General features: G+C 43.0%; 1 protein-coding gene across 1 annotated transcript; it reads left to right on the forward strand.

The window, feature by feature from the left end:
• Nucleotides 1-14,008: 14,008 nt before the first annotated feature.
• LOC112252217 (mitochondrial import inner membrane translocase subunit Tim13) lies at nucleotides 14,009-15,907 on the forward strand. The gene is made up of 3 exons (XM_024423257.2): nucleotides 14,009-14,259; nucleotides 14,655-14,723; nucleotides 14,893-15,907. The coding sequence occupies exons 1-3, from the start codon at nucleotides 14,140-14,142 to the stop codon at nucleotides 14,989-14,991; spliced, it is 288 nt and encodes a 95-aa protein (XP_024279025.1). The 5' UTR covers nucleotides 14,009-14,139; the 3' UTR covers nucleotides 14,992-15,907.
• Nucleotides 15,908-15,985: the final 78 nt, after the last annotated feature.

The raw sequence follows: 15,985 nt of genomic DNA on the forward strand, positions 1-15,985 counted from the left end.
GTGAGAATCGCGCGCTCACGAGAGTTTTGGCGGGCCGAAACCTTTCGGTCACGCGAGAAAACAGGTTACTCTCATGTGCGTTCTGCTCGGGTGATGTCTTTCTTCCAAGATTGATTAAACGACTCGTGTTTCTGATCGTCCTGAGAATTGCTGTGAAGCTATATAACATGCTAACGCTGTGTTCTGAACATAGTTTGACAAGTTTAGTCGACATATAATATGTAATTTCGACGTTTTGGTGCGCACCCACTTGACTTTTTGGCTGCATTTCAACCGAAATATCTCGTGTTTGATCACCGAAAGACACAGACTTCCAAACTAAAGCTGTTTTTGGTAAGTATAAACCCTTCCAGGTCTTCTGATGGAAGAACAGCAAAGGTAAGGGAATATTTATGTGTTTATTATGGGTTTCTGTGGACTCCGAAGTAGAGGAGCCAAAATGCTAATTCCTGAGCGCCGACTCATATTATAGCCTAGTGAACGAAATCTGTAACGTTAAAAATAAATGTAACACAGCGATTGCATTTAGAATAAGTGTATCTTTCTATATATATGTAGAACATGCATATTTAGTCTAAGTTTATGTTGTGTATTCCATGTTAGCTGACGGCATATGCCGGAGCTATCGCATTTCTCCGGACATTCGAGTAGCATTTTTTTGAACATGGCGTCATTGTAAACAGAGATTTATGGATATATATAGTATATTATTGAAAAAAACATAAATGTACTGTGTAACATGTTATATTACTGTCATCTGATGAAGATTTCAAAAGGTTAGTGAAATTATTTTTATTTTAATCCTGTGTTTGGTGATTGCATATTTTGTTGAATTTGGCTATGGAAATTAGCTTGGTCTCCGGTGTGTCTTCGGTGGTGGTTTGACATAAATATGTGCTATGTTTTCGCCGTAAAACATTTTAGAAATCTGACTTGCTGGCTAGATAAACAAGTTGTTTATCTTTCATTTGAGCTATTGGACTTGTTAATGTGTGGAGGTTAAATATTTTTAAGAATATTTTTTGCGTTCCATGCGCCACATTCCAACTGACGGTGGGAGGGCTGATCCCCAATTGGGAACCAAGATCCTTAAGGCGTCAGCAAAATTAAGGCAGAATTTGTTATAAGCAGTTTTTGGCAGTATGTTTTTTTCCTCCTTGCCCCTTCATCCAACAAGATGCTTGTCCATCAAAAGTACATCTAAACAATATCAAAACTATTTTCAATAATAATAATAAATATATTAAATTGAGAATACTCTGATGGGTGACTTATCGATTGTGACTGAAAAGGTTGAAGATCAGCGAGTTATTTCGGTCTACATGGGGCATCTTCTGTTTTAGTTCTTCTTAACAAAAATGTAACTTTTTTTCAGATCACAATTTCAAATTGCATACAGCCCAGATGTTTTGATTTTATAGACCGTCTGAAAGAAGAGACTCATCTATGTTTGCCAAACAACTACCAATAATTAGCATAAGGGTTCGGTTTTCACGACTTTTTTTCCTTCTTTTTTTTTTACAGCCGCGGTTCCTCAGTGCGCACTCGCCCCACTCAGGAGTAGCCTACTTTGTAAAAACTCCATGTGTTTGAGTCCAAAGTTTGTTCATGTGTTTACATGTTCGTGAAATAAAAGGATAATTGATAACAAAAGTCAACATTGCTTATATTTTGTCTGAAAATGTAAAAGTATACTGTTACTTAAAGGCACAATTCCTATCCATTGATTCTCAAATAATATGACTGGTAAATACCTAGTATATTTCTGAGTGGTAGAGGGAGAATTAAATAGGTACAGTCTCAGTCAAGCATACCACCATGGACTGTAAGGGGTTTATTAAAAGTACTAACAGCTCTTCCCTTAGTGTGAGGTAGTCAAGGGTCATGTATGCATCTGCAGGAACAGCTAGATTGTTCTCTGCCATGATGTAGGAGCACAAGGTATACACATCCTCACCACAAGCTATGTCATGACGGTGGACACGATGTTCCTCACAGCTGGTTATGTCCTCTTGTGACACACCACACAAGTGTGTGTCATACAACCCTGGAACTGTGTATGTGACATCAGGCCGAAAATGGGGGGACATTCTCATTCTTTGAGGGGTGGATCAGGTGTTCCAGGTCTCCTTTGTAGTGTAGAGGTGGAAATATTGTTGTTGTTATTAAGGTATCATGAACATAACAAGCCCTACAAGTGCCAAAATAAGGAAAAAATATAGGTATTTTACCATAATTTGTGACTACCAGTAGCCTATCCTATATGTTTTTCAAAGCCCTTGTCGAATTTGGGGCTCAGAAGTTTGTATTAGGCTTAGTAGCCTGCCATGGGAGAAGCCCCATGAACTCCAAGATGTGCCCATTAAAACAGCAGACACTTATTGATTCAGGACCATGAACAGTGGCACAAATCAGCACCAAATAAACATAGGGGCGATACCTCTGAGATTTCAGCACCACCAGTTCCTGGACAGCAACGCAAAAAAATATAATTTTAATGGTTGTGTACACATAATTGCAAATGTTATCGCAGGTGCAGAAAAAAGCTTGTTTCTAGCTCCAACGGCACAGTAATGCATAGCAATACACACATCCTAAAAATAAACAAATTAAAGGGGCACCAGGGGCAACACGGCCGCTCAACTCAGAGCTCATGACAAAATTCAAAACCTGTGGCTCGTTGGGATTGGCATTGCTAGTGTGTTGGCATGTGGAAGGCCTCATAGGAGAGAGACTGATATGTTTCCAATGACATTGTTCCGATTCCACTGAACTTTAGAATTGTAAAATAGTGAATACACGTAAAGATTATTGCAACTACTGCTCCAGATCTTTTGGTTTCCACTACAGGCCATAGAGAATACACTGATCGTCTGGCCCAGGAGTGTGAAGGTGAACGGAAAGGATCTGGAGCAACGAACCGCCCTTGCTGTCTCTGCCTGGCCGGTTCCCCCTCCTCTCCACAGGGATTCTCTGCCTCTAACCCTATTACAGGGGCTGAGTCACTGGCTTACTGGTGCTCTTCCATGCCGTCCCTAGGAGGGGTGCTTCACTTGAGCGGGTTGAGTCACTGATGTGATCTTCCTGTCTTGGTTGGCGCCCCCCTTGGGTTGTGCCGTGGCGGAGATCTTTGTGGGCTATACTCGGCCTTGTCTCAGGATGGTAAGTTGGTGGTTGAAGATATCCCTCTAGTGGTGTGGGGGCTGTGCTTTGGCAAAGTGGGTGGGGTTATATCCTGCCTGCTTGGCCCTGTCTGGGGTATGATCGGATGGGGCCAAAGTGTCTCCTGACCCCTCCTGTCTCAGCCTCCAGTATTTATGCTGCAGTAGTTTATGTGTCGGGGGGCTAGGGTCAGTCTGTTATATCTGGAGTACTTCTAATGTCTTATCCGGTGTCCTGTGTGAATTGAAGTATGCTCTCTCTAATTCTCTCTTTCTTTCTCTCTCTCGGAGGACCTGAGCCCTAGGACCATGCCTCAGGACTACCTGGCATGATGACTCCTTGCTGTCCCCAATCCACCCGGCCGTGCTGCTGCTCCAGTTTCAACTGTTCTGCCTGCGGCTATGGAACCCTGACCTGTTCACCGGACGTGCTACCTGTCCCAGACCTGCTGTTTTCAACTCTCTAGAGACAGCAGGAGCGGTAGAGATACTCTTAATGATCGGCTATGAAAAGCCATCTGACATTTACTCCTGAGGTACTGACTTGCTGCACCCTCGACAACTACTTTGATTATTATTATTTGACCATGCTGGTCATGTATGAACATTTGAACATCTTGGCCATGTTCTGTTATAATCTCCACCTGGGGTACTGGCCACCCCTCAAAGCCTGGTTCCTCTCTAGGTTTCTTCCTAGGTTTTGGCCTTTCTAGGGAGTTTTTCCTAGCCACCGTGCTTCTACACCTGCATTGCTTGCTGTTTGAGGTTTTAGGCTGGGTTTCTGTACAGCACTTTGAGATATCAGCTGATGTAAGAAGGGCTATATAAATACATTTGATTTGATTGGGGGGGGGGGTCTATTGATTGAAGTTGGACGCTGGTCTGCTCCTTACAGCATGCAATTCAATTGCAATTAGATATGAAATCAAAGGGAAATAAAACATATTAAGAGTTACATTCTGTCCTTGTTTTCGGAAACACTACAAAATATGCTTGTAATTGCATTATTGGTGAGGTACATGGATGTGGAAGAAGAACGTTTATAGGCAAGTGCAGTACAGTGTGGCAGGTAAGCCCAGGAATCAGAACAGCATAAGGTTCTTGTCCAAGAAGTCTGTCGAAATCACCTGAATCTTTCAGTCTATGGGGGTGCTCAAGCCAAAAATCAACACACTTTAGGCAGAAACCCCCACCAGCTTTCGATTCTCTGATTGCTGGTGGTTCGACCGTATAAGAAGCCTCTCTCGCCCCCAATGGCATCATCATTCTGTCGTAGGTACCATTGCATGTCCCACACACGACTGTTCTCCGTCCCCATGTCTGCTCCTACAATGGAGGCACAGCCCCCCACTTCCCCAACCGTATCAAGGAAATGGCCACCAATAACTTTTGGGTCGCTCCTGGTGTTGTATGCATTGAGCCAGAGTATTTTTATTGAACACGTCGATGGCACCATTACTGCAGATCCCAAATGGCTTCAATTAATAATAGGAATCGGCATGACACAGGAAGTTGGGCCCCTTGGCAACAACGTATGCTTGCCTTGTAAGTCTTCTGCTCCTTCAAATCTCTGTATTAGTTGGGAGGAGAGAAAGAGTTAAAGGATGAGGAAAGGGGCATAATCAGGAGATGCTTGATCAGGTGCTGTGGCTAGTTCTTCTTGTCACTTGTCCTCGACAGGCAACCAGTTCAATAACATGGGCCTGGGTTAGTTGGAAGCCCTCTAACCATATCAAGGTACAGGCTGAGAGAAGGATTTTTAACACCCTACTCTATCTTTGTAGTGCTTGACCTGATGGGGCTTGGATAGGTGTAGCAATATGGTGCTGACTCAACCCTGCTGTGTAATGGACTCCAGGACACTTCTGCCATATTACATACACAAATCTAGAACCTATAGATATGCAAACATTAGCTAGAAACCAATGTCCAATTCCATACCAACCCTGGCCTAAAATTTGATTTGGAATTGGACACAAAAGATGAATGACTAGGTAGAAAGGGTTAAGGACCAGTATGTCTGTAACTGGGCAACTGAACAGTCAATTGAAAATTTTACTTGCAATACATTTAATGTGCAAGTTTATACATTTACAGCCAATTCGAGCAAGCTTCAAATATTTACCAGAAAACAAATGGAAAAATATACAAATATTTACATGCTTGTAAACGTTACTTGGAATACAAGACAGATACATATGCTATATACTTACAAAACAACTTAACTTCACAGCCAATGTCTGCTTTTCTTTCAACGTTAAGAAAAACAATTCAGGCAGATTATGTTAAAGGTTTTATTTCAATGAATGAATCAAGACAAAATGTTTGCACTTGATATACAACTTTTAGGGCCGGTTTCACAGACAACGCTTAAGCCTACTCCATGAGTAAAATGCCTGTTTTGTGCTATCTTAATTCTAGTCTGTACAAGTCGCTTTATCTTAAAATGGTCTTAGATTTATCCTGTTCTGGATTAAACAAAGCCGATTGCAAGAGGGAGGATTAGAGCTACTCTAGGACTAAATTGAAGCTTAAATGAATCATTCAAAGAGGCAGGTTTAACCTCTGCTTAGTACTGTTTGTGAGGGAGCATGGACTAGTTGGAATATCTAAATGAAGACCAACATGCACTACAGAGGCCAGCCAGATGAGTACTTGTGCATAGGAGTAATCCATTAAACTACTTTCATGAAATGGCTTTGAGACCGCTTTCGTATGTACAAAGAAAATGCATTGAAGATAATCTTTGCTTGAGCCTAGACTTTCCTCTCTGTCTCAAAGAGGAAGGCCTTTAACCAATGCTCTCCAAGTTCTGATCACTTTGAGGTTTTTGGCATCTGGAAACTTTCATCGTGAAACAGGGCCATTTTTGAACTGAGAGGTCTTTTACATCAAGTTTCCTGATGCTGCTGCCCAAGCCAACTATAAAGTGCAATTCTATGAATATGGGCACTTCCCAGGAGTGATTGGCTGTATAGATGGATGTCACGTTCCCATCAAGTGTACAGGAACTGTAAGAAATGTGGTTTCCATCAATGTTCAGGGTGTATGCACTCCTAATTATGAGTTTTCAAACATTGTTGCCCACTGGAAAGGTGCAACTCACGATTCAAGGATTTTTCAACTTTTCATGGGGTGCTCAGTTTCAGAGGACAACTAATTGACAGTGGATATGGTCAGAATAACTTTTTATTCACACCATACATAAATCCCACAACAGCTGAGCAGCAAAGATACTACAACCAAGCTCATACCCGCACGGGAGGGATGGTCAAGTGTATGTTTGGAGTATGGAAAAATAGATTCCAGTGTTTACTTAATACACTTTGTTTCAAGCCAAGAAGATGCTGCAAGGTGATCATTGCTACAGCTGTGCTGCACAACTACCTCCTCCAATGGAAGATCAGGATCAAGCTAATATGCCCAAGGCTGAGGCAGGCAATGCTCAATGAGGACTTGCACACAGAGTTGCTTTCACATTGCAGCACTTCAACTAGATGAGATGCATTTAAATATGGAATGTATTCATCATGGCTTATTTTTGCTTTGATAATGTTTGTTCTGTACAAAATTCAAATAGTGTGCAGCAAAATGAAGTGACTAAACGGTCACAACTTGCAGGCTTGTTTTCGAGTTGCTGTGCGTTTTGTTGCCAACCTGTTTTGCTACCTGACAACTTTACGGTTTTCACTTTTTAATTACCGTTCATATATTTATTTATTTTTTCCTCAACTTTTTCAACTTTTTCACTCCGGACGCTTTATCTGGACACGATTCGTCAGGACCTCCAACAGCCGAAGCTAAGTAGTAACATTAACATGATGCCTTCTAATTGCAGCCGCTGTACTCGCCTTACGGCGAGGATAGCTGTGCTGCAAGCCCAGCTTCAGACGCAATCGTTAGGCAAGGGTAATTTCAGTGTAGGAAAGGATGAAACAGCGTCTGTGCCACCAGTAAGTACAGATAGTAGTATAAATCCCCTGACACAGTCCCCGCAGCCGGACAACTTTCTCACGGTTTCTGGAAGGAAATGCTGTAGGAACGCTCAACCGGTGTCGCTCATTCAGCCGACAGAAACTTTCAACCGGTTTTCCCCATTAAGCAGCGGGTCGGAGTCAGAGGCCGAGTCTTCTCTGGTCTCTACTCCTCCCGTTACGGGGTCTGAGACGCCGAAGCTTCCCACCATTAGCTCTGACAAATTGAAAACTCTAGTCATTGGCGACTCCATTACCCGCAGCATTAGACTTAAAGCGAATCATCCAGCGATCATACACTGTTTACCCGGGGGCAGGGCTACCGACGTTAAGGCTAATCTGAAGATGGTGCTGGCTAAAGCTAAAACTGGCGAGTGTAGAGAGTATAGAGATATTGTTATCCACGTCGGCACCAACGATGTTAGGATGAAACAGTCAGAGATCACCAAGCGCAACATAGCTTCTGCGTGCATATCAGCTAGAAAGATGTGTCGGCATCGAGTAATTGTCTCTGGCCCCCTCCCAGTTAGGGAGTGATGAGCTCTACAGCAGAGTCTCACAACTCAATCGCTGGTTGAAAACTGTTTTCTGCCCCTCCCAAAAGATAGAATTTGTAGATAATTGGCCCTCTTTCTGGGACTCACCCACAAACAGGACCAAGCCTGACCTGCTGAGGAGTGACGGACTCCATCCTAGCTGGAGGGGTGCTCTCATCTTATCTACCAACATAGACAGGGCTCTAACTCCTCTAGCTCCACAATGAAATAGGGTGCAGGCCAGGCAGCAGGCTGTTAGCCAGCCTGCCAGCATAGTGGAGTCTGCCACTAGCACAGTCAGTGTAGTCAGCTCAGCTATCACCATTGAGACCGTGTCTGTGCCTCGACCTAGGTTGGGCAAAACTAAACATGGCGGTGTTCGCCTTAGCAATCTCACTAGGATAAAGACCACCTCCATTCCTGTCATTACTGAAAGAGATCATGATACCTCACATCTCAAAATAGGGCTACTTAATGTTAGATCCCTTACTTCAAAGGCAATTATAGTCAATGAACTAATCACTGATCATAATCTTGATGTGATTGGCCTGACTGAAACATGGCTTAAGCCTGATGAATTTACTGTTTTAAATGAGGCCTCACCTCCTGGCTACACTAGTGACCATATCCCCCGTGCATCCCGCAAAGGCGGAGGGGTTGCTAACATTTACGATAGCAAATTTCAATTTACAAAAAAAAAAATGACGTTTTCGTCTTTTGAGCTTCTAGTCATGAAATCTATGCAGCCTACTCAATCACTTTTTATAGCTACTGTTTACAGGCCTCCTGGGCCATATACAGCGTTTCTCACTGAGTTCCCTGAATTCCTATCGGACCTTGTAGTCATAGCAGATAATATTCTAATCTTTGGTGACTTTAATATTCACATGGAAAAGTCCACAGACCCACTCCAAAAGGCTTTCAGAGCCATCATCGACTCAGTGGGTTTTGTCCAACATGTCTCTGGACCCACTCACTGTCACAGTCATACGCTGGACCTAGTTTTGTCCCATGGAATAAATGTGGTGGATCTTAATGTTTTTCCTCATAATCCTGGACAGACCATTTTATTACGTTTGCAATTGCAACAAATAATCTGCTCAGAACAGGAACATCAAAAGTCGTGCTATAAATTCACAGACAACACAAAGATTCCTTGATGTCCTTCCAGATTCCCTCTGTCTATCCAAGGACGCCAGAGGACAAAAATCAGTTAACCACCTAACTGAGGAACTCAATTTAACCTTGCGCAATACCCTAGATGCAGTTGCACCCCTAAAAACTAAAAACATTTCTCATAAGAAACTAGCTCCCTGGTACACAGAAAATACCCGAGCTCTGAAGCAAGCTTCCAGAAAATTGGAACGGAAATGGCGCCACACCAAACTGGAAGTCTTCCGACTAGCTTGGAAAGACAGCACCGCGCAGTACCGAAGAGCCCTTACTGCTGCTCGATCATTCTATTTTTCTAACTTAATTGAGGAAAAATTCCTTTTTGATACTGTCGCAAAGCTAACTAAAAAGCAGCATTCCCCAAGAGAGGATGGCTTTCACTTTAGCAGTGATAAATTCATTAACTTCTTTGAGGAAAAGATCATGATTATTAGAAAGCAAATTACGGACTCCTCTTTAAATCTGCGTATTCCTTCAAAGCTCAGTTGTCCTAAGTCTGCACAACTCTGCCAGGACCTAGGATCAAGAGAGACGCTCAAGTGTTTTAGTACTATATCTCTTGACACAATGATGAAAATAATCAATGCTGCATACTAAACCTTCAAGCTGCATACTGGACCCTATTCCAACTAAACTACTGAAAGAGCTGCTTCCTGTGCTTGGCCCTCCTATGTTGAACATAATAAACGGCTCTCTATCCACCGGATGTGTACCAAACTCACTAAAAGTGGCAGTAATAAAGCCTCTCTTGAAAAAGCCAAACCTTGACCCAGAAAATATAAAAAACTATCGGCCTATATCGAATCTTCCATTCCTCTCAAAAATTTTAGAAAAGGCTGTTGTGCAACCGGATGTGTACCAAACAGTAATAAAGCCTCTCCTTCCTTCCTGAAGACAAACAATGTATACGAAATGCTTCAGTCTGGTTTGAGACCCCATCATAGCACTGAGACTGCACTTGTGAAGGTGGTCAATGATCTTTTAATGGCATCAGACCGAGGCTCTGCATCTGTCCTCGTGCTCCTAGACCTTAGTGCTGCTTTTGATACCATCGATCACCACATTCTTTTGGAGAGATTGGAAACCCAAATTGGTCTACACGGACAAGTTCTGGCCTGGTTTAGATCTTATCTGTCGGAAAGATATCAGTTTGTCTCTGTGAATGGTTTGTCCTCTGACAAATCAACTGTAGGTTGATTTCCTCAAGGTTCGGTTTTAGGACCACTATTGTTTTCACTATATATTTTACCTCTTGGGGATGTCATTCGAAAACATAATGTTAACTTTCACTGCTATGCGGATGACACACAGCTGTACATTTCAATGAAACATGGTGAAGCCCCAAAATTGCCCTCGCTAGAAGCGTGTGTTTCAGACATAAGGAAGTGGATGGCTGCAAACTTTCTACTTTTAAACTCGGACAAAACAGAGATGCTTGTTCTAGGTCCCAAGAAACAAAGAGATCTTCTGTTGAATCTGACAATTAATCTTAATGGTTGTACAGTCGTCTTCCGAAGAGGAGGCGAAAAGGATCAGAGGACCAATATGCGGCGTGGTAAGTGTCCATGGTTCTTAATACATAAATGTGCACATGAACAACTAACTACAAAAACAAGAAACGTGTGAAAACCTAAACAGTCCTATCTGGTGCAAACACAGAGACAGGAAAAAAAAATGTATTTTGTATATTTCTATTTTTCTTGTTTGCACAAAGAGAAATACAACATGATACTGGTGAGGTGTCAAAGTCTTAACGTCAAACTTCTTAAGATTTAAACACTGTCCTTATGCCTCATCTGTTCACCCACAAACACAGTGAAACCCAGGCTACCTAAGTATGATTCTCAATCAGAGACAACTAATGACACCTGCCTCTGATTGAGAACCATACTAGGCCGAAACATAGAAATACCCAAATCATAGAAAAACAAACATAGACTGCCCACCCAACTCACGCCCTGACCATACTAACTAAATACAAAACAAAGGAAATAAAGGTCAGAACGTGACAGGTTGTACAGTCGTCTCAAATAAAACTGTGAAGGACCTCGGCGTTACTCTGGACCCTGATCTCTCTTTTGAAGAACATATCAAGACCATTTCAAGGACAGCTTTTTTCCATCTACGTAACATTGCAAAAATCAGAAACTTTCTGCCCAAAAATGATGCAGAAAAATTAATCCATGCTTTTGTCACTTCTAGGTTAGACTACTGCAATGCTCTACTTTCCAGCTACCCGGATAAAGCACTAAATAAACTTCAGTTAGTGCTAAATACGGCTGCTAGAATTCTGACTAGAACCAAAAAATTGGATCATATTACTCCAGTGCTAGCCTCCCTACACTGGCTTCCTGTCAAAGCAAGGGCTGATTTCAAGGTTTTACTGCTAACCTACAAAGCATTACATGGACTTGCTCCTACCTATCTCTCTGATTTGGTCCTGCCGTACATATCTACACGTACGCTACGGTCACAAGACGCAGGCCTCCTAATTGTCCCTAGAATTCCTAAGCAAACAGCTGGAGGCAGGGCTTTCTCCTATAGAGCTCCATTTTTATGGAACGGTCTGCCTACCCATGTCAGAGACGCAAACTCGGTCTCAACCTTTAAGTCTTTACTGAAGACTCATCTCTTCAGTGGGTCATATGATTGAGTGTAGTCTGGCCCAGGAGTGGGAAGGTGAACGGAAAGGCTCTGGAGCTACGAACCGCCCTTGCTGTCTCTGCCTGGCCAGTTCCCCTCTTTCCAATGGGATTCTCTGCCTCTAACCCTATTACAGGGGCTGAGTCACTGGCTTTACTTGGGCTCTCTCATACCGTCCCTGGGAGGGGTGCGTCACCTGAGTGGGTTGAGTCACTGATGTGATCATCCTGTCTGGGTTGGGTTGCGCCCCCCCACCCCCCTTGGGTTGTGCCGTGGCGGAGATCTTTGTGGGCTATACTCAGCCTTGTCTCAGGATGGTAAGTTGGTGGTTGAAGATATCCCTCTAGTGGTGTGGGGGCTGTGCTTTGGCAAAGTGGGTGGGGTTATATCCTTCCTGTTTGGCCCTGTCCGGGGTGTCCTCGGATGGGGCCACAGTGTCTCCTGACCCCTCCTGTCTCAGCCGCCAGTATTTATGCTGCAGTAGTTTATGTGTCGGGGGGCTAGGGTCAGTTTGTTATATCTGGAGTACTTCTCCTGTCCTATTCCGTGTCCTGTGTGAATTTAAGTGTGCTCTCTCTAATTCTCTCTTTCTCTCTCTCTTTCTTTCTCTCTCTCGGAGGACCTGAGCCCTAGGACCATGCCTCAGGACTACCTGACATGATGACTCCTTGCTGTCCCCAGTCCACCTGGACTTGCTGCTGCTTCAGTTTCAACTGTTCTGCCTTATTATTATTGGACCATGCTTGTCATTTAGGAACACTTGAACATCTTGGCAATGTTCTGTTATAATCTCCACCCGGCACAGTCAGAAGAGGGCTGGCCACCCCACATAGCCTGGTTCCTCTCTAGGTTTCTTCCTAGGTTTTGGCCTTTCTAGGGAGTTTTTCCTAGCCACCGTGCTTCTACACCTGCATTGCTTGCTGTTTGGGGTTTTAGGCTGGGTTTCTGTACAGCACTTTGAGATATCAGCTGATGTACGAAGGGCTATATAAATACATTTGATTTGATTTGATTTGAATCCCCCCCAAAAATTCCACTGCTTTTCAGCCCTGCCACAAAATGAACAGCTGACATCATGTCAGGGATTCTCTCGTTAACACAGGTGTGAGTGTTGACGAGGACAAGGCTGGAGATCACTCTGTCATGCTGATTGAGTTTGAATAACAGACTGGAAGCTTCAAAAGGAGGGTGGTGCTTGGAATCATTGTTCTTCCACTGTCAACCATGGTTACCTGCAAGGAAACACTTGCCGTCATCATTGCTTTGCACAAAAAGGGCTTTACACTTTACAGGCAAGGATATTGCTGCCAGTAAGATTGCACCCAAATCAACCATTTATCGGATCATCAAGAACTTCAAGGAGAGCGGTTCAATTGTTGTGAAGAAGTCTTCAGGGTGCCCAAGAAAGTCCAGCAAGTGCCACGACCGTCTCCTAAAGTTGATTCAGCTGCGGGATCGGGGCACCACCAGTACAGAGCTTGCTCAGGAATGGCAGTAGGCAGGTGTGAGTGCATTTGCACGCACAGTGAGGCAAATACTTTTGTAGGATGGCCTGGTGTCAAGAAGGGCAGAAAAGAAGCCACTTCTCTACAGGAAAAACATCAGGGACAGACTGATATTCTGCAAAAGACTTCTTAGGACTGGGGTAACGTCATTTTCTCTGATGAATCCCCTTTCCGATTGTTTGGGGCATCCAGAAAAAAGTTTGTCCAGAGAAGACGAGGTGAGCGCTACCATCAGTCCTGTGTCATGTCAACAGTAAAGCATCCTGAGACCATTCATGTGTGGGGTTGCTTCTCAGCCAAGGAAGTGGGCTCACTCATAATTTTGCCAAAGAACACAGCCATGAATAAAGAATGGTACCAACACATCCTCCGAGAGCAACTTCTCCCAACCATCCAGGAACAGTTTGGTGATGAACAATGCCTTTTCCAGCATGATGGAGCACCATTCCATAAGAAAAAGGTGATAACTAAGTGGCTTGGGGAACAAAACATTGATATTTTGGGTCCATGGCCAGGAAACTCCCCAGACCTTAATCCCATTGAGAACTTGTGGTCAATCCTCAAGAGGCGGGTGGACACACAAAAACCCACAAATTCTGACAAACTCCAAGCATTGATTAAGCAAGAATGCTCTGCTATCAGTCAGGATGTGGCCCAGACGTTTAATTGACAGCATGCCAGGGTGGATTGCAGAGGTCTTGAAAAAGGATCAACACTGCAAATATTGAGTTTTTGCATCAACTTCATGTAATTGTCAATAAAAGCCTTTGACACTTATGAAATGCTTGTAATTATACTTCATTATTCCATAGTAACATCTGACAAAAATATCTAAAGACACTGAGGCAGCAGACTTTGTGAAAATGAATATTTGTGTCATTCTCAATTTTTTGCCACGACTGTACACATTAAGTCCTACTCCTGGATTAATCTAAACCCTGTCTGTGAACAGGCACTTTCTGACCTGAACTGGCTAGGAAACTGAAAACTACATCTCCCATGTTGGAATCACAATTACAGGAAGTCACGTGATCGAATTATCTTGTTTCAAGGGCAACTTGTCGAAGTGGTTGCAAGAGCTACACGTGTAGTTAGGTAGCTACAGTTTAATTTCTTAAAGTTTTAATATTAGCTATCACAATTAGTTATGGACGGATTTGGTTCCGACTTTTCATCAGGTGCTGGGTCCGGTAAAATGGACACCGGGACAATCATGGAGCAAGTGAAGGTCCAGATTGCGGTGGCTAATGCGCAAGAGCTCTTGCAGGTAATTTGCTATACTAGGTAACTAGACACCGGACAGCTAGTTGACTGGTTAACTAATTGTTGCGTAGCAGGTTGAAAAAGCTGATGTGAAAGCAATAAGTTACTGCCACCTTACAACTAGTTAGTAAGCTACGAATACAATAGGCCTTATAGCTACAAGCTGGCTAACGTTAGTTAGCTAACTAGCTACCTTAGCCTGTCGAATGAATGAATGCTCGCTCTTTGTTAGCAAGCCATGTAAATATTTTATTCCATGTATATAGTTAACTACAAACGGCATATTTGGTCTGTAGGCCAGGCCTACTCTCAATGTAACGTTAGTTAAATTGCCTGTCAAGTCGTGGAGCCTGAGGTGAGTGGTGGTGGGTTAAATCGTATCTTTCTCCTTTGTTGTAGAGGATGACAGACAAATGCTTCAAGAAATGCATAGGCAAACCAGGAGGCACGTTGGATAACTCTGAACAGGTATGCCGGTTTATTTATTTGCAGATTATTATGACAGGATATGGTTGATTTGTGACCCCTAATTTGAGTCAGTGAATTGTCATTTGAGACATGTTTGAGGTATGTTAGACATCATAAAATGCAAATATTATGCAGTGGTAATGCTGACTGATATTTTTGTTTATTGCAGAAATGCATCGCTATGTGCATGGATCGATATATGGATGCATGGAATACTGTGTCCCGTGCCTACAATTCCAGACTACAGAGGGAAAGGGCTCGTATATGAACATTATCCTACTCTGTCAGCCACACCTTATCAAAGCCCAAACATATGGCAGGGAAGGTGTTAACGGTAGTGGCTGAGGCTGGCACGATGCCACACAAACTTCTGTGACAACGCCTCACGTACAGGTTTGGTTTGCCGACCTTGTGAACAGCAGCCATACTTGTGGACATTCTCCTTTCACTAAAGGATAGTTTAACAAATGGATATCTTCTATAATGTTTATTTTTATTACAAGTCATGAATTCATTTTCATGAAAAAAGATTTTCTGCAATTATGTCACTTTTCAATCACTCTCTAAACTAGTCTACTCTCTGTAACCGTCCCCTTAAATTCAGTGCCAGGTACCCAATTCTTCAGTTTGTCACAGGCCATGGCTATGTGTTTGTGTGGGTGAAACAGTTCCCTGAAGAGGTTAGGTAAGGTTTATTTTACCACCACTTTCATCTGTAAACCTAGTTTCTCTCATGGGGAAGAATTGAGGAACACGTTTTTGTTTTCATAACTGTGAACCCGGCCAAGCCAAAGAATCCTATATCAGAATACGTGTTGAGAACAAAACAGTATTGTCAAGACTTTCGTTCCAGTTGTCACTCTATCTGCCCACCACAGTAGTGGGTCTGTTTTAACAAGGTCTGCTGTGGTGCAGACTTTGTGTTGAACCCAGCTGGCTTTGTGTGCTTGGTTTGTCAGATTTCTGGGAACAGCTCCACTTCATTCAGCCCTTTGACTTGTGTAGAGAAGTAAAAAAGAAATGGCCTGTGAATGCTGAACGGTGGGTGCTGCTCAGAGGACTGAGGTGTTTGTGACTGACTGGAATGGCCTTTTTCACTTGTCAGAAATAAATAAATCCAGATTAAATTTTGTCAAATTGCTGTTTTTGTCCTTTGAAAATGAATAAATGTTCTGTTGCTTGAGGAACCAGAGTGGCTATCATTTTTCATGTAGTGCCTGAACAGCTTCTAGAAGCTATGTAGATTTAGCCACGTAAAGATG

Source organism: Oncorhynchus tshawytscha, linkage group LG06 (genome assembly GCF_018296145.1).
Source record: "Oncorhynchus tshawytscha isolate Ot180627B linkage group LG06, Otsh_v2.0, whole genome shotgun sequence".
NCBI lineage: Eukaryota > Metazoa > Chordata > Actinopteri > Salmoniformes > Salmonidae > Oncorhynchus > Oncorhynchus tshawytscha.